General features: G+C 42.7%; 1 protein-coding gene across 6 annotated transcripts in view; it reads left to right on the top strand.

Moving 5' to 3' along the window:
• LOC134223746 (AT-rich interactive domain-containing protein 1B) overlaps positions 1 to 18,077 on the top strand; it is a 325,354-nt gene that overhangs the window by 106,295 nt on the left and 200,982 nt on the right. For all 6 annotated transcript variants that reach the window (XM_062702938.1, XM_062702936.1, XM_062702934.1 and 3 more), the window contains 2 exons: positions 4,772 to 6,105; positions 6,174 to 6,267. In XM_062702938.1, the coding sequence (XP_062558922.1) occupies positions 4,778 to 6,105; positions 6,174 to 6,267 (1,422 nt within the window). In that variant the 5' untranslated portion in view covers positions 4,772 to 4,777. The remainder of the gene's footprint in view (positions 1 to 4,771; positions 6,106 to 6,173; positions 6,268 to 18,077) is intronic.

Genomic DNA, 18,077 nt, shown 5'->3' with positions numbered 1-18,077 from the left:
GGAACTTCCGAGGAATTCCGGAGGAACTTCCGGAGGAATTCGGAGGAACTTCCGGAGGAATTCCTGGAGGAATTTCCGGAGGAATTCCCGGAGGAACTTCCGGAGGAAAACCCGGAGGAACTTCCGGAGGAATTCCCGGAGGAACTTCCGGAGGAATTCCCGGAGGAACTTCCGGAGGAATTCCCGGAGGAACTTCCGGAGGAACTTCCGGAGGAATTCCTGGAGGAACTTCCGGAGGAATTCCCGGAGGAACTTCCGGGGAAATTCCCGGAGGAACTTCCGGAGGAATTCCCGGAGGAACTTCCGGCGGAATTCCCGGAGGAACTTCCGGCAGAATTCCCGGAGGAACTTCCGGAGGAATTCTCGGAGGAACTTCTGGAGGAATTCCCGGAGGAACTTCCGGAGGATTTCTCGGAGGAATTCCCGGAGGAACTTCTGGAGGAAATCCCGGAGGGACTTCTGGAGGAATTCCTGGAGGAACTTCCAGAGTAATTCCCGGAAGAACTTCCGGAGGAATTCCCCAAGGACCTCCCGGATGAATTCCCGGAGGAATTCCCAGAGGAACTTACTTTATTTTTCTTCTTTGTCTGATTTGTCTTATTTGTCTCATTTGTCTCATTTGTCTTATTTGTCTCATTTGTCTTATTTACACCAGCACCACTGTTATCACCCAAATTCTTTTCAAAGCTTGTGCGGAAACCTTGTACAGAAATCCTCTCACGATATTTTCTAATGTTGTTCTAGAAACGGCTCATGTTTTCATTTTCCAAAACCCGCTGGAGTTTGTTTATTTTGATTTCCTCATTGCGTGATTGGTCGGCCCTGTTGCTGTTCTCTCGCCGAACCACTGCATGAGTGATAAATTTCTTCCCCATTGTTCCCTCCTTTTAAACTGCATAATGATGAAATAATTTTGGGGACACTGACAGCGTCATTCTGGCACAATTTTCTCTCTCAGAGAGTGCTATCACGTGCTTTTTTAACGGAAAACCCTTCCCTCAGACCTTAATTTCTACTCCGGGCGGTTTAATACCCGACATATAGGCAATTAACTTTGAATGTACTGATGGCTTTTCATGTTAATCAGCATGCTTACCAATCTGGAAAGTCTTCTACACAAGGTTGTCTACGACACCGAGAAAGCATTTGTTCGAAAACAAAAAGTAGTTTCCAAATCGTTACAGAATAGAAACACTTCAGAGAAAGTGAAGTTGAAGTGAAGAAACACTGATTTAGGATAAGTAAAATTAAAATTATTCGGCACTCATTGCTACAAGAGATTGAGGAATCCTCTGTATCTCCGCGAGCGCCACGGGAAAGGATAGTTGGTTAGTTGCAAATGTAATTCATGGGAAGTCACCTGGTTATTTTCAAGACACAAAGACGAAAACCGTGTTTCAAATCAATCCAACGCGAAATCAATGTGCTTCGTTTAATAAGCTTCTATAACACGATCGACCCACTAGAGGTGAGCCAGCCTATTTCATTCAAAATTCCAACTGAAAAATTGGCATGTTTTTCAGCTTAGTGTTCTATATTAGATTTTCCACAGTTTTTGAAAAAGTCTGTCTATGCCTGTCATCGCACGAATATGTGTCTCGTGTGAATAAGCATAAGACAAAACGTACTCGTCATCTCAGAATTGGCAATCTTACGTCTTTGCTTGCAAGTCCAAATGGTAACCCCAAGATTAAATCTTCTTCTTAAATGGCTCTACATTCCAACTGGAACTTGGCCTGCCGCCATTGCATGAGTATGTATCTTGTGTGGCGAGTACAAAGGATACACTATGCCCAGGGTGTCGAGAAAGTTTCCAACCCGAAAACATCCTAGACCGGACCGAGAATCGAATTCGCCACCTCCGGATTGGCAATCCTACGCCTTTGCTCGCAAGGCTACTGGAGACCCCAATAATAAGATTAAATAGATTTACTAAATAATGATGTAAATTCCAAAAGGTTTCAGGTAACAATGAACCATTTTAATTTTATTAAAATATGTTCGACAAAGTCCTAACAACAAACCCAACTTAATTCACCGAGTAGTGACACTGCCTTTCTCGCATTTAGCCAAGCCACCAACCTTATATGGCGCTAATACAGTTCGATGTACCATTTTCTTTATAACTTTTGAACGCAACGGTCGATCGTGATCAACTGGGCTCTTACCACCTTTCGAATGCAACTTGTTGTGAGAAAATCGGTTAAGGATTATTTATTGTATGAAAAGTTGTCTAATGTTTTGCTTAGCTTTTGTGCACACACATACACACGGACCGACAGACATTTGCTCAGTTCGTTGAGCTGAGTCAATTGGTATATAACAATATGGGTCTCTATGGCTTATATGAAAAGTTCGTTTTGGGAGTGAAATGATAGTCTTTCGGTACAACTTTGTTGTACGAGAAAGACAAAAAAGTCGCTTTATGTCGAGGAATGGCTATTGATCATCTCTAAATTCTTGTCGATGATACAGTACTCATTCACAGCTTCTTGAATCGTAGTATGGTTTACTAATATATTACTTCTTCCTAGACATGCGAAATCAATCAAATTTTAGTACAAAACGGGTATCAATTTTAGCACATAAACAATATGGCATCATCGGGCATGGGGATCCAATTCACACTTATTTCCGTTGGCGTGGCAGCACGCATGTCTGAAAATTTGAACACTCCTTCGTGACAAGTTATTACTGTTTAAGTACTTCCTAATATGTGCAACCGCAACCGCTTAGTCGATACTTCTGAGAATGTTCCCTTCAGTGATTTCACTAATTTTCTACTGTTGTTTTTATCAGACCGAAAAAGTGTCGATTACAGAAGTGACTCGTCATTTCACAATGAGTAATTTTTATGTTTGCTTCCATTAACTTGAACAATAATAAAACACCCTTGGTGGTCTGGTGCCTAGCGTTGCTGCTTCATTAGCTGGATATCTTAGGTTCTATAATAAGCTCGTTCCTTTCTTACTTTACCTTCTCAAACTATGTTTTTCTGTGAAATGTATGAAATTTATCTCATCCTGTCTGTGATCGAATACGGCATATCAGTCTGAGAGAGCTACGCAAAACCGCATCACCGGAAACTTCAAAGAGTTCAGAACAAGTTTCTGTGGATGATCATGAAAACCCACCCAGGATAAGATCATCTAAGGTCCATCGTTTGGCCGGAGCTCTCCGGGAGCTCTTCCCAACAAGGTTATCAAATTTTTATTGTAAATATTTAGTGTATAAAGAAGTTAGGTTATCGAATTGAAAAAACAAGCACCTCCTCAATGACATTTAAACTTAATCATAATTTCTTTAAAAAAAATTATAACGTTGAAGGGCCAAGCAGCCAAACACGTATTATATATGTAGAAAAATTGTAAAGGCAAAAATTGATCCAAATAAAAATGAATTTAAGTAAGTTTAATTAAAAAACGAGAAAAACTAATAAAGTACAAATTTGAAGCAGACCAAATTCTAGTTGGAACGTAAAACATTAAAAATAAAGAATGTAACTGAATCCTGTCATCTTTCTCTCTCTCTTCCAAATTAATTAAATGGCATCAAATCAATTGAACATTATCTAAGAGTCCAAATTTTAATGTGGACTGACATTAGAACCATTTTTTCTGACAATGATAAGCGATACTTGTGCTGGATCAAGCTCGAAATAATAAGCTAGACTAAAGTGATTTACTAAATTTTGATGCATAGGAACAAAACGTTGTTGGCACCAATGGCATTATTTAAACAACAACATAAATGTGTCGTGTCCTAAAAAAGTGCTTCCCTCTTATTCATGATTTAGATGCGCACGCGAATCTCAGATCGGTCCCTTGATGCGAGGTGAGCTAACATCAAATCAGAAAAAAAATATAAACCACGATTCAAGCTGCCGAAGCTTTTTTCTTTCGGGGGCTTTGCAGTGCCTTCTCACACTCTCCCCAACCCGTTTCCCCCCTTTTTCATAACGAAACGTGTTTTAGTTTTCGTTTTCAACCATGTGTTGGGGTCGCGCCGTGCCGCCGTCGTCATTGCTGTGTTGCAATTTCTGTCTCGCACTAACTTAGTCGCTAGTTCCATCGTTTAGCCAGGAATGAGCTTAATATTTACACAAAGATTAAATCTACACGAGTATAAATAAATATTTACCCCGGTCGCTCCGCCATTAGCTTCGTCGGGATTTACATGGACGTGCCCTTGGAGAAAAAGATGTCGGACATGTCAAATATCAATACTGTATCGATCGATTGACTATTAGGCTGGATCAATGTTTGTACATATATGAAATAGTTGAGAAGGGCATTTTTGTTGTTGTATTAGTTGAAGGATGCTATGATTCTGTATGCTTTTCCGCGGTAATATTACATATTATATCCTTATCTTATCCAATATGTATGGATTGGGTTTCTTTTCAATAATTGAGTATATTTTGAGGAATGACCAATTCTAATTAAAACATTAATTTTTTTCACAAACAATATTATTTTCAATTATTTTCAACTTTTCATCTTGGTTACCGCCCACAACCATTAATTGTTCGAATAAAAGAAAATATTCATACACACTACTGTCTACCTAACGAGCCTGGATTAAAAACAAAGAGACGCAATACTCCTACCTTTAACAACCTTGTGCTCGATTGGAACAACCGATTTGACAGCAAAAGAGCTATTCCAATTTTGACACTTCATCTCTTTGTTATGAGTGCAGTTTCTTTATGTCTACCCATACCCCATGACTTATGTTTTCTTCCTTTCTCTTCTTTCTCGCTCCCGAACAGATTATTATGGAAAAGGCGAAAGCCTACATCAAGAACGAATTACGTGGGGGCTCCTTGACATCGCATTCGGAGCCCCCGGCAACTAGTCAGCAACAGCATCATTCAGCACAATCCCTGCACCATCAACCGTCGCCAACGCATCAACAGCAAGCTGCCAGTTACAATGAATCCTCCACGATCTGCTACGTCTGTGGTGCCCGTGGTGCCCAGGATCAGTTCTACCTCCGGGTGCGGCCGAACGCGGAGCGCCAAAATGAGCCATATTTTCCCATGCTCGAATCGCACCCCCCTCCGGACGGTGTTCCCCAGTGGACGCCCGCACAGCTAGGGGTGCGGGCATGCTATCTTTGCTTTACAGGTATGATCAAACAATGGGAATACCACGAACGGGAAGGTAAACCCATTGCACAGAGATTGTATTGGCTGAAACGAGTTGATGCCAAAAGCTTCATCGGTGCTGACATGGCCACCCAGGGCGAATATGCCACTCAGGTGCTAGGACTGAACCCCGAACACGTGCCTACTAGTGGCCGGTCGCTTACGCCTCAGTCGCAACAAGTTAGTTCTTATGGTAGAATCGGAAGTCCGAATAGTTTAGCGCGGCCGCGGTCACAGGACCATCCCGGGACTGGTGGTCCCCTACCGCAACATTACCAAGTAGCTAGGAACGAAAGTCCAATCCGGTCCAGCTCGCGGAACGAATCTCCGCAGGGCAAAGTCGAACCGTACCATCCAACCAAGAGGTTCATCGAAAATCATATTAACAATAGCGGGAGCTATAGCCAACAGGGTTCGAGGCCTTCCAGTCGAAACGAAAAAAGTGTCACACCGAGGCCTATGTCTAGGGATAATCCTTCGCCGGTGGCGGTCGTCCCCAGCACAACATCCTCCATCACGCAGCCAGCAACGGCTTCTCCCGTGCTGGCTGGACGATTCGATGGCATGAAAATGTCTTCATTCGCCCATCATAAGCTGAAAATCCTCAACTACACCAATTCACTGGCAACATCGGCTGTCACCTCACTTACCGCTGCACCATCTACTAACGCAAACGACAACAAATCAACCTCGTCTACGTCGTCTTCTACGCATCGGTTAGAGGAGGAGGCTGCGTTAGATTTGCGGAATGCCGCCCTTGGACCGGTTCCTGGCGCGTCCGGAACCGATATACTGGACCTGTCGATGCCGGACAAAAACTCAGTGACGGAAGTGTGCTACGTCTGTGGCGATGAGCAGAGGCGGGGCAGTTTGGTGGAAATTTCCACCGTCAAGCCAAAGGACGGCAAGGACCAGGAGAAACCGTACTTTCCCATCTTCGACGAGACGCATGCCAGGTATGGAATAAATTTTGAATTGTGATGATGGGTGTTCGAGTCTAATGCTGCTTTTGTTTATATTTTAGGCCCGCCCGTTCGCGACCTAAGGATCCAAAGGGAATGGTACAAGCGTGTAAAACGTGTCATAATTATTTGATCAACCAGTGGCATGAATTTAATGTAAGTAAATGCTATTTACCCGGAAATATGTATAGGAATAATTTAGGAATAGGAATTTAGGAATAATTTAGAGGACGATATCAATGTCTTGCAATCATTATGTTGCAATTTCGTTAATTTTGAGAAAATTATTAATTATCAGGGTTCGTAATGCTCACTCAATCTCAGGAGCACAGCATGCTCCCTCACGAAAATTTCCAGGAGTAATATCTTTCGGGAAAGAAAAACAGCCTGGAGAGTGTTAACCATTTTTCACATTGGCCTAATCAATGAAAATGGTAGTAGCTTATGTGGTACAAATAACTTAATGCTTTCATACAGATAGCGTGGTGGTGTGGCTAGAGTAAGCGCATCCATACGGCTTTTAAACATTATTACTATTCTGGGTTCGAATCCTGGACAATTTTGTAATAATTGTTCTGCAATAATTCTCGCGAAAAGTGAGTGAGTGGGGTAAAAGTGATGAAACGAAAAAGGATTTTCATCTGATAGAAGATTTTTGTTTATCTTCCAAGGTTATTTTTAGAAAAAAGATTTATGGATTTATGGTTCTCATCATAAACAAGGAGAAAAGTTCTCATTTATTTATTTTTTCATTGTTGGCTTGTATCTAAACATATTAACTAAATCAACAATTTGACGCCATAAAACACAGTGCAAGGCCACATCTCTCCATTCTCGGTTGCACCCCAAGCTCGCCAAATCATTTTGAACCCGCTCACCTAGCTCGCTGCGCTCTCCGCTTCTTGTACCTATCGGATCGAAAGCGAACACCATCTTTGAAGGATTGCTGTCCGGCATTTTTGCAACATGCCCTACCCATCGCATTTGCTCATTGCCAAAGATGACTCTAAGCATGCGTCTTTCAAATACTCCAAATGCTTGCAAGTCCTCCTTGATTGTTTTGTACATGACACATTTGATGCGAGTGTGAATCTTTTTTGATCATAGTTATTTTTGGAGTCCGTAGTATGCCTGACTTCCACAGATGATGTGCCTTCGTATTTCACGATTAACATTATTATCAGCCTGTCTTCAAAGCACTCACCATTTTCTGTTGCCTCACGTTTCAGGCGGGTGTTCTAGTTCTGTCGCTACATCAAATGTTCGGCCGACAGTGTCCATGTCATCCGCGAAACAAAAAAAATGACTGGCTCTGTTGTTACACCCGGCTCTCTGCATGGCACCTTCGAGTGCAGTATTGAACATACGAAAGGCTCTCTCCTTGCCATAGTTTCCGGCATGATTCGAACGAACTGGAGGGTCCGAAACCGTCAAACAATTTGGTACACCATCCATTGCTTTTATCAATCTTGTAAGCTTCCCCGGGAAAGATGTTGTTGACTATGATTTACCATTGCTTTACGCGGACTATACTGTCGTATGCCGCCTTAAAATCGACAAACAGATAATGCGTTGGGACCAGTCGTCAACGATGCCGACTTGAAAATTTCCCACGAACTCATTCACTAATGGTGATAGACAACAGAAGATGATCTGGGATATCACTTTGTTGGCGGCGTTAATGGTTCTGATGGCTCGAAAGTTCTCACACTGCAGCTTGTCGAATTTCTTGTAGAAACGGCATATGACCCCTTTCTTCCATCCACTCCTCCGGTAGCTGCTGCAGGAACATGTTCAGTTTCCCAGATTTTGACTATCAGTTTGTGCAGGCAAGTGGTCAGCATTTCCGGGCCCATCTTGATAAGTCATCCTTACTGCTTTTTAGTCGACGACGTTGTTCTTAGCTGCATCGTCTGCTTTCTCCGTACTCCAGAAGTTCGCTGATTCTGCCTCAACGTTCTCCGCGTATGCATTGCCGACATCCGGTTGCTTAAGTCGCTTTAGGTCGTACCTAAAAGCGGCTGTTGCGAACTTGTCGACATGTCAGAACATTGTTAATGACGAATAGTTTTGGGCCTTATGAGGTGAACCGTCCCAGGGCCGAAAACCTCTTTAATAAAGATAATAATAATAAATAAGTTTTGGGTGCAGTTTTACTATCACCAGTAGTCAGATCTTATCATCACGGTATGTCCTGAGGCGTAGTGTCGTCCTAAATCAGAACATGATCAATTTATGATTCTGTCTATACGGATATGGAATGCTGTGCTGCGAATGAGAGATTTGCAGTTCCACGATTCGAGCTTCCAATACTGTTCGTTCCTTTTCATCGCTGTGGTCTTCGCTGACTGTTCCAGTCCGTATTATCTTGTTGATTATTCCTTTTGAAGGCTAGCTTGCAAGGCCTGACTCCAATCCCCTAAATTGAGGTGCCGCCTAAATTTCCGGTGGACCATAGTGCACAGTTTTACTTAGAGTCCGACGCTCGTTGCTTGGATGATGATCAGCCGTTCATAATATAGTGAACAGACACTATTGTGAGCCGTTCATCTTTATTGAACAAGTGCCCGATGGGTTAGATAGTAGAAGCACTTATGCGTCTACTGATGAGCGGCACAAGGTTGCTTTGGTAGGACCTGCTTGCGGATACATGCAGTTTTTTGAGCAAGTTTAACAGAGCCCAATGCCAAAAACTACCACATCCAAGCCAGCCTCACTACTCGTCAAACCCTTGGACCTGGCCCTTGCTGTCCCCTTTTTAGTTACATATTAATTGAAAACTTTTATATGTCCGCCATTACATGAGTATTTATCTTGTGTGACAAGCACAATCGATACGCTATGAGCCAGGGTGTCGAGTATGTTTCGCAGCCGAAATCGTCCTACAGCGAACTGAGAATCAAACTCGCTGTCCCCCGTTTTGGTAATCCTATGCCTTTGCACGCAAGGCTAACTGGAGAACCTCATAGGACATGTTGGTACAATTGAGTTACAAAAAATTTTAATTTGAGAGGTTCGTGAAAACGCGTCTTCTGTAAAATTAATTTATTGTGACATGTAACACTTTCGCTGTTAATTTCGATTTTTAATATAAGGGCATCGTTGGATCTGGAAAACTGGTCTATCTCAAACGACGATTAGTCAAGTATGAGACACTGAAGACGACCTTACTGTTGAGGTCGAAATACGTATCTGTCAAGGTACAATTAAGAGGTGGAATTAAATGGGATTGTGCAAACTCGTCTTATGACAAGTGAAGACATTTCACTAAAAAGCTCAAAATAATTTTCTTAACCCTCTCTTTCCCACGACTTTTTTCGAAGATTTCAATAGGAAGGAATGATCTATGGAAAAAATGCTAGAACAAAAGTTATTTGGCATAGCTAGAATTAGTGGAAAACGAAAAAAAAAGTTTTTGATTGTAAATCAATAGTTACTTGATTGTTTTCAATAGTTCCACTATTTTTACTCAAAATTGATTATTTTTGCATTCTAATGAAACCATAAAGTTGTGCCAAATACTGCTCTTTGTTGTTGAAACAATTCGATGAATGTTGGAAGGTGCAAAATTTGATGGGGCTCTACAGCTACCATGGGAGGGAAAAGGTTGACAGATTAGATTTGTTTGCTTGACTTGATTAATGTAGACTGTAACACAGGACGCACCCCATTTTTTGTCTTGACTGCTGCTCGTGATTTTACGATTCTATGACACTGCCTCGAATGTCACTAACCCGAACGCCAGTACCCAGAAAGGCTTTTGCCCCGAATAACCTACTACCCCGAATGGTCACAACCCCGAATTATCATTTGCCAAAAAAATGAAAAAAGGACTCATTTTCTCGCTCACTTTATTAGATTGCGTTTCAATAATGAAGTTGAAAATAGAAACTAATCATTCGAAAATAACATATTAAAAATAAATAAAGTAAGAGTCATGTCGGACAGTAATCTGGTGAAAATGGTTCTCGACAAATTGTTCCCGACGGGTACAAGAAGGCGAGGTGCACAGCGGGCAAGGTGGATCGATCAGGTGGAGGACGATTTTCGGACGCTCCGCAGACTACGTGGTTGGCGAAGTGCAGCCATGGACCGAGCTGAATGGAGAAGACTTTATGTATTGCACAGGCCACTCCGGCCTTAGTCTGGTAATAAATTTAAAAAAAATGAATCATTTTTTACTCACCCGTTTTATTCCGGGCTACCTCTTTGTTTAAAAGAAGAAAACATTTACTTTTTCGCCTAATTCCGGGCAAATGCGTGCTTCAAAAGAAGGTGTCATTTACTCCCTCACTTTATTCCAGGCAGATGCGTGCTTCCATAGAAGAAAGCATTCACTCTTGCACTATTCCGGAAAACCGGATACTTTAAAAGAAAGTGTCATTTAATCTTTTGCTTGCAAATGCTTGCTTCAAAAGAAGGTGTTTCGCTCAAATAGGACACGTTTGCGTTGCGTTTGACAGTTTTCCTATGGGAAATGTGTCAAACGCAACGCAAACGTATCCTATGTGCAGGACTCTTTATTCTGGGCAAGCACGTGTTTCAAAAGGTGTCATTTATTCTCCTACCTTTTTCCGGACAAGTGCATAATTTGAAAGAAAAAAGTTTTTTACTTTCTCGCCTTTTCCCCGGAAAGTGTGTGAATTGTATTTAGCGCATTAACATTATTTGTTGCTGAAGATATTAACGCATTTAGTACACGCGGCGTTCCCCACAGGAAACGACGCATCGCGCTTTTTGCTGCTGGAACATTGCGGCGTTTCCCAGAGTACGGTTCTTCCTTTCGAATGTCGCGTGGAATCTTGTGCGAATGCGCATTTGGAAACATTATAACAGCCGTGTGGTGTATCGAATTGACAGCACCCTACAATATATCAGTTCCATAGACAGGACATGTATTATTGCCTGATTTTCTCAAAATTGCAAGCGGCAAACCGTTCAGGAAAGGTACCGCGTCGTTTTCTGCACCCCGTTTACTTGATTCTTATGGGTAAATAACATTGCGGTGTATCGTTTGGCGCGGCCGTGCCTTTCGAGATTGATTCGCCGCGTGAAGTTTTGTGCAAGTACCCATTTGGGGAAGATCCATAAAGTACGTCACGCAAAAATTGGCGATTTTCAACCCCCCCTCTCCCCTTCGTCACACTTTTTGTATTAAACCTCTAAATTTTTTGTATGAGTCGTCACGCTGCTCGTAACCCCCCCTCCCCCCTAGGAGCGTGACGTACTTTGTGGATGGCCCCTTGGGAACATAATATCAGCCGCGCAGTGTATCAAATCCAGAAAATCTGACAATAAAAAAAAGAAATAATTTCTAACACTGAAAGTCACATCACTTTTTCACAAATTTCTCGTGAAGGTCGTAAAACCAGATTTGCTTTGATTGTCTCTATATAAACGACGTCTCTGGCATTCGCTCTTTAGCATTATCCCGAGCGCTCCCGGTTAGTTTAATTGTTAGCATTTGCAAAAGTAAAAATTAAAACTAGAGTGTAATATATTTATATGATATTCGGGGTAATGGCCTTTCAGGGTAGTAGGGTTTGGGGTAGTGACATTCGGGTTAGTGTCATAGAACCGATTTTACACACCATATTCTAGCTTCATACCAAGGGTTGAATGGTGTAGGGTTGCCAATCCGGAGATGAGCTCGACTTAAATGCTAATAGAACACTAGGTTGAAAAGCAGGATGAGTTCCAGTTGGAATGTAGATCCATTGAAAAAGAAGCGATTTTTTCCCTCTTGCATGTGTCGGAACTCAAGCTTGTAACCCAAAAAAGCACTATCTGTTAGTAACAATTAGTCTTTTCACTACACGGGTAACCAAATTTTTCAACAAGCGCTTTCTTAGTATTAACACCACACTAGGCCAATCTTTATCTCTACCTGCAGCCATGTACTTTGTCTTAGTAAAGTTAATGGATACGTATATCCTCACTGTCTCCCTCTTCAGAGGGACAAAAGCATCCACTACGGTCCTGCGAAAAAAAAGGGACATTTCCACCCCGCAGGTTAATGTTCATTGAGCACTTCCACAGTTGTTAACTGCGAGGTTTCTAAGCCAAGTAACCATTTTTTTGCATTTGTATATCATGCGGCTAACGTTATGATACTTTACAGGCACTCATCCCGTATGAGGCTTACTTGGGTGCACTCTCTGGCACACCCTAACACTCGCTCTGACACACCTTGTGAGACTAACTTGGGTGCACACCCTTTACGTGCCATGTGAGACTAAGGGCCGATGCCCACGTAGCGGTTTTTCAACGCCACGTGCACGCAGCATTATAATAACGCTGGTGTGGTGACGCTGCACACCTGCGTCTTTTTGACGCCACGTGCACTCTGCGTTGAAAAGACGCTACGTGGGCATCGAGCCTAAGGATGCTCACTAGAGTGATTCAAATTTTGACTTTTTTGCTCCCCGATGCTTAAACTCCCCGATGCTTAAATTCGGGCCCTCCTTAGCCGTGCGGTAAGATGCGCGGCTACAAAGCAAGACCATGCTGAGGGTGGCTGGGTTCGATTCCCGGTGCCGGTTTAGGCAATTTTCGGATTGGAAATTGTCTCGACTTCCCTGGGCATAAAAGTATCATTGTGTTAGCCTCATGATATACGAATGCAAAAATGGTAACTTGGCTTAGAAACCTCGCAGTTAATAACTGTGGAAGTGCTTAATGAACACTAAGCTGCGAGGCGGCAATGTCCCAGTGGGGGATGTAATGCCAATGAAGAAGAAGAAGAAGATGCTTAAACGATGGCATTTGCCATTTTAACGCTCCTCTTAATTTTTTAACAAATTTGGATGTAATTTGGTTGTGCACACGTCATTTAAAGTTCGTATGGAAATAACTGTGAAAATCAATCCTTATGAGAAATAACGTTCCGTAAAGTGGCCCTTGAACTTACTTGATACTTGATACTTGATGGGCTACAGCTCTTCGATGAACCTACGCCGAATGGAGTATCCTTCTCCACTGGACTTGATCCTGGGCCAATCGCTTCCAGTCGCCCTGAACATTGAGCGCCCTCAGGTCCTCTTCAACTGCAAAAAGCCATCGTGTACGCGGCCTTCCACGAAGCCTGCGGCCTCTTCCGGGTTCTCTACTAAATATTATCTTCGCTTGTCGTTCTTCCGGCATACGAACAACGTGACCAGCCCACCGTAGTCTGCCGTGTTGTATAAGCTTAATAATATCCAGCCCTTTATACACCTGGTACAATTCGTGATTCATGCGACGCCGCCAGATACCGTTCTCCTGTTTACCGCCGAGTATTGTCCGCAGCACCTTACGCTCAAACACTCCGAGAGCTCTCCGATCAGCCTCCTTTAACGTCCATGTCTCATGGCCGTATAAAGCCACCGGAAGAATCAGGGTAGTATACAGCGCGAGTTTTGTTTTCGTTTGCAGACTACGGGACTTAAGCTGGTTACGAAGTCCGTAATAAGCCCTATTTGCAGCTGCAATACGCCTTTTCACCTCGCGGGTAACATCATTATCGCACGTCACTAATGTTCCAAGATACACAAATTCTTCTACCACTTCAAATTTTTCACCATCCACATCCAGCACTATTTCGCTACCACCACCACTAATGAACCCACGTTGATTGCCAGCGACCATGTACTTCGTTTTGCTGGTATTGATCGTGAGTCCAATCCTCGCTGTCTCCCTCTTAAAAGGCGCCCTTGAACTATTTATATATAATCAACACATTGACTACATAGAATACTTCTTAAGCTGAAAGCCAGTTGTTGTTGCGAAGCGATTTGTCGTTTAGAAGCAAAGTTATGAAGAAAACAAAAATGCTCATTATTGATATTGATGTTATTCTTTTACGTGTTAAATTAAATTTCCTTCGATTCAGTATTCGCTTAATAATTTTTCTTACAAAATTTTCTATGTTGCCGATGTACTCATATGCTTTCAGAGCTTGATGGGAAGAGTTGGGGAACGGTTTTGCATAAAAGTTACTGTTTTCATAGTAATTTTCATACAAACTTCAAACTGCGCGTGCTCACTCAAATTAGATCCAAATTAGCCGAAAATTTAGGAGGATAATTAAAAAGACAAACGCAATCGTTTAAGCATCGAGGGGAAAAAATGTCAAAATTTGAATCACTATAATGCTCACGCTTCCACCTGTTTCACGCTCTAACACATTATTTTGAAACTTATTTGAGTGCTCAGTGCTCACTCTGACACACCTTGTTACTCATCCTAACACTCACTCTGACACAACACACCGTGTGGGCAGTGTTGGTAAAATCACTCATAAATCTCAATCAACGAACCCTTCCGTGCAAACGAAATCGTCTGTGATTTTAAAGGAAAGCATCACGCTTGAATTTTTCATGCTAAAACGCATAGTTTCACTCATTTGCCAAAAAATCATTTTTGTTTAAAAACGCATTTGAAATCAATTTGGGGCAATTTATTGCTTATACATGGAAGAGTGTCTAATATTTTATGCGACAAACGTCAATTCACTGTTTTTAACGAAGGAGAACAAAAGAAAACCTACGATGATTCAAATGGATGATTCAACTCATCCATGAGTTTTTAGGTGCTGGGTTGGATGCGTTTAAACTCACGCTTGATTTGAATCGTCCATGAGTTTTGAGATTTTGAGTTTTTATCAACACTGCGTGTGGGACTTACTTAGGCTCCCACTTCTGGCATACCATGTGAGGCTGGCTTGGACGCTCTACACTCCTTTGCCACGTCTCGAGGTGTCGATAGCGATAGGTACCAACAGTTCTACGCTAGGACCCTCCTACCTCGGCATGAGCAGTCCGTACTTACACCTATGCACTCACTCTTCTACCATGCCTCGAGGTGACAATCGCGGTTGCCACCCTCACGTCGCATACACCTCAGCATGTGCAGACCACTCACTCACTTCTCCGCGCTCAGCCCTTTTCGCTCTAACTAACCAGTCACAAGTTAGTCATGCTTGTGGACTGCTGCTCGGAACCCCAGATTCTCTGCAACCTGCAATCTGAGTGGTTGCAGTCGAGACTGCGTTCCACTTCTCCACCACTTGGCACATTCTCTGGATAAGGGTATCCTGAGTTGTGTCCCGACCCTAAACGTCTAGCATAGTTTTTTTTTTCTCGACGTCGAAACGGGGACATACGAACACTACGTGCTCTGCAGTTTCGTCAACACCTGGGCAGTCAGAGCAGACGGGGTCCTCCGCTTGTCCAAACCTGTGGTACTGCTGGAAGCAGCCATGGCCTGACAGGAATTGTGTCAGATGGAAGTGAACTTCCCAATGGGATCTCCCCACTCAGCTCGATATGTTAGGTATCAGCCGGTGGGTCCATCTATCTTTCGAGGAGTTATCCCACTCGCGCTGCCATCTGGCGACCGAAGCCACCCTGGTACGCTCGCGGGCTCCTCTGGTGCCGCGTAGCTCGAAACACTCCTCATCTTCCCGGATGATCAGCCCGAATGACATCATGCTCACAATCACGCAGGCTGCATCGTGAGGCAGATATCACTCTGAGACACATCAAGCGGTACGTGCTCTCCAGCTTCCGCAGGTAACTGATTACCCCCAGAGCTCTCAGTTGAATTCTTTCTTCGCATCAAGTGTCACTAACACACAGCATCGAATGCTCCGTTGGATCTGTTGGATCGCTGTCTCGGCGGTCTTTACCACCGAGATTGCTTGACAGGCCGTCCGTACCCTCTTAGGATTATCCTCTCCAGCAACTTAACCGTCGTGTCAATTAGACAGATTGGTTTGTACGTCGAGGGGATATCCGACGACTTCCCGGCCTTCGGTGACAGAACCAAGCCTTTTCCGTCTATATGGAATCTTTGCATATCTAGCCTGAACGAACATGTTCGGGTTTGCTATGATTGCTGCATTGAGAGCGGTGCTCGGAACTCCATCAGGCCCTGGAACTTTGTTTGATGCCAGGGAATTAGCCACCGCAAGTAACTCTTCGTTCGTCACCAGAGCCACCATTTCGGCCGCACCCAAAACGTCGTACGGTGCATAGAAGAGTCGTACGGGACGGGTAGCGTCCTGGAAGTGTCTAGGGTGTTGAGTTTTACCTGATCTGTATCGAAGAAATCAAAAGATTCGGTGTCACTTTGTTCAAAAACAGTTTTTTTCGTTGTTTTCTCGGAATTGTTGGTTTTAAAGGTATATTTACAGTAACTCATACTAATTAAATGATTGAAATAATGTTGTATAACATTTTTAATTCTGACTTAGCTGATTTACCATCGGATTATCGAAAATCGTTGTTTGATGATGTCACAGGCCTTTCAGAGGACAAAGCCATCGTGTTTTGTGTAGTAGATTGCAGAAAAGATTAGACACTCATTCTACTTTCTTGCAAAATTGTAAAATTTCTCCGGATGCTTTCAAAACTCAGATCATTATTACTGATCGAAAGAAACCATCTTTTGTCGGATCAACATAATCTAATGCAACTAACACCACTTGATTCATGATGCGCATCTCGAACGAAGATCGTAGTAGGATCAGAGTCGTCGGCTTAAACATTACTTTAAAAAATATCCACCGATTAATCTTTGGTTTAAATCCATTCACCCGAGCTGTCATGTATAACGCACCCCAATCGATCGAACTTTGACAGCATCAATGTCACCTCGAGACAAATGCTTAACATGAATGCTAAATATCGCGCTTTCAAGTTGACCTAATTTGCATACGGTATTGGGTTTAATCTGATTAGTATACCACACGCAGGTCCATGTAAGGAGGAAAAGCCACAACTGCTTTTAGCTGCAACGTAGTTTAGATTAAACCAGAAGCAACAGCATTTAGACGGTAATCATTCACAATTATCGGCTGCTTATGTATAACTGATAGTAGCGCTTAAGTGATTTCAGTGTGCGAAACAGCCTATGAAAAGCCACAATCGGTCGATAATTATTTATGCAGGTTTCGGCTTAGTTATACAGTAACTCAATACCGAATTGATACAGATCAAGCGGGTTAGCACTAAATTCCAGAAATTAATCAACTCGACAGAAGAAAAAACATCTGAATCCTGTGTCCAATACATGTGACCAGGTATATCAACAGCGCCATAGTTCGATTGCACTTGATCGACGACAGCCGCGGACGCTGATAACGGAGCGACGTAGGTGACACACAGTGTCCGTATCTGTAGCTAATAGAAGAACTGTTTTTGGTTCTCCGTCTCTACTTTTCATCGGTTTGGTTTTTTGGCAGGCTCATATGCCATTAATCGTTGCGGAGCCAAACCCATTTTTTTTAAATAAATGTATTACTGTGAATCGCTACTCCGTCCCATATGTATATGGCAGATGTGAATGACTTGCGATTCACGGCTGTGTATTACAGTTTGCATAATGTAACACATTTTTTGGGAATCGAACAACTCCTGGTTTAGTCGAGCCAAGGAAGTACAACTTAACAATATGAAATGGAGGGAAATTAAACTACGTAATATAATCAGCGGTAAGATGCGCGGCTATAAAGCAAGACCATGCTGAGGGTGGCTGGGTTCGATTCCCGGTGCCGGTCTAAGCCATTTTCGGTTTGGAAATAGTCTCGACTTCCCTGGGCATAAAAGTATCATGATATACGAATGCAAAAATGGTAACTTGGTTTAGAAACCTCGCAATTAAAAACTGTGGAAGTGCTGAATGAACACTAAGCAGCGAGTCGGCAATGTCCCAGTGTCAGGCCTGGTAGCGGGTCACTTTTTAGTGACTTGGTCACTTTTTTCGGGCTAGTCACTAAAAAGTCTCTTTTTTCGACTTCAAGTCACTAAAGTCACTTTTTCTCGCAAAAAGTCACTATTTTCAACTATTTTGAAACTATTGAAACTAAGATTGTCTATTATAAAGCTTTATGTATCCATCGGATGATGCTTTGTTCATGGCAGAAATGAAATTAAGGTACACCGGGGCAAGTTGAAACGGTTTTTTCAAAGTTGAAATTTGAAGTG

This window comes from Armigeres subalbatus, chromosome 3, assembly GCF_024139115.2.
Source record: "Armigeres subalbatus isolate Guangzhou_Male chromosome 3, GZ_Asu_2, whole genome shotgun sequence".
In the NCBI taxonomy this organism is placed as follows: domain Eukaryota; kingdom Metazoa; phylum Arthropoda; class Insecta; order Diptera; family Culicidae; genus Armigeres; species Armigeres subalbatus.
The sequence above is the reverse complement of the archived record's forward strand: the minus strand, read 5'-3'. Positions and strand labels throughout refer to the sequence as shown.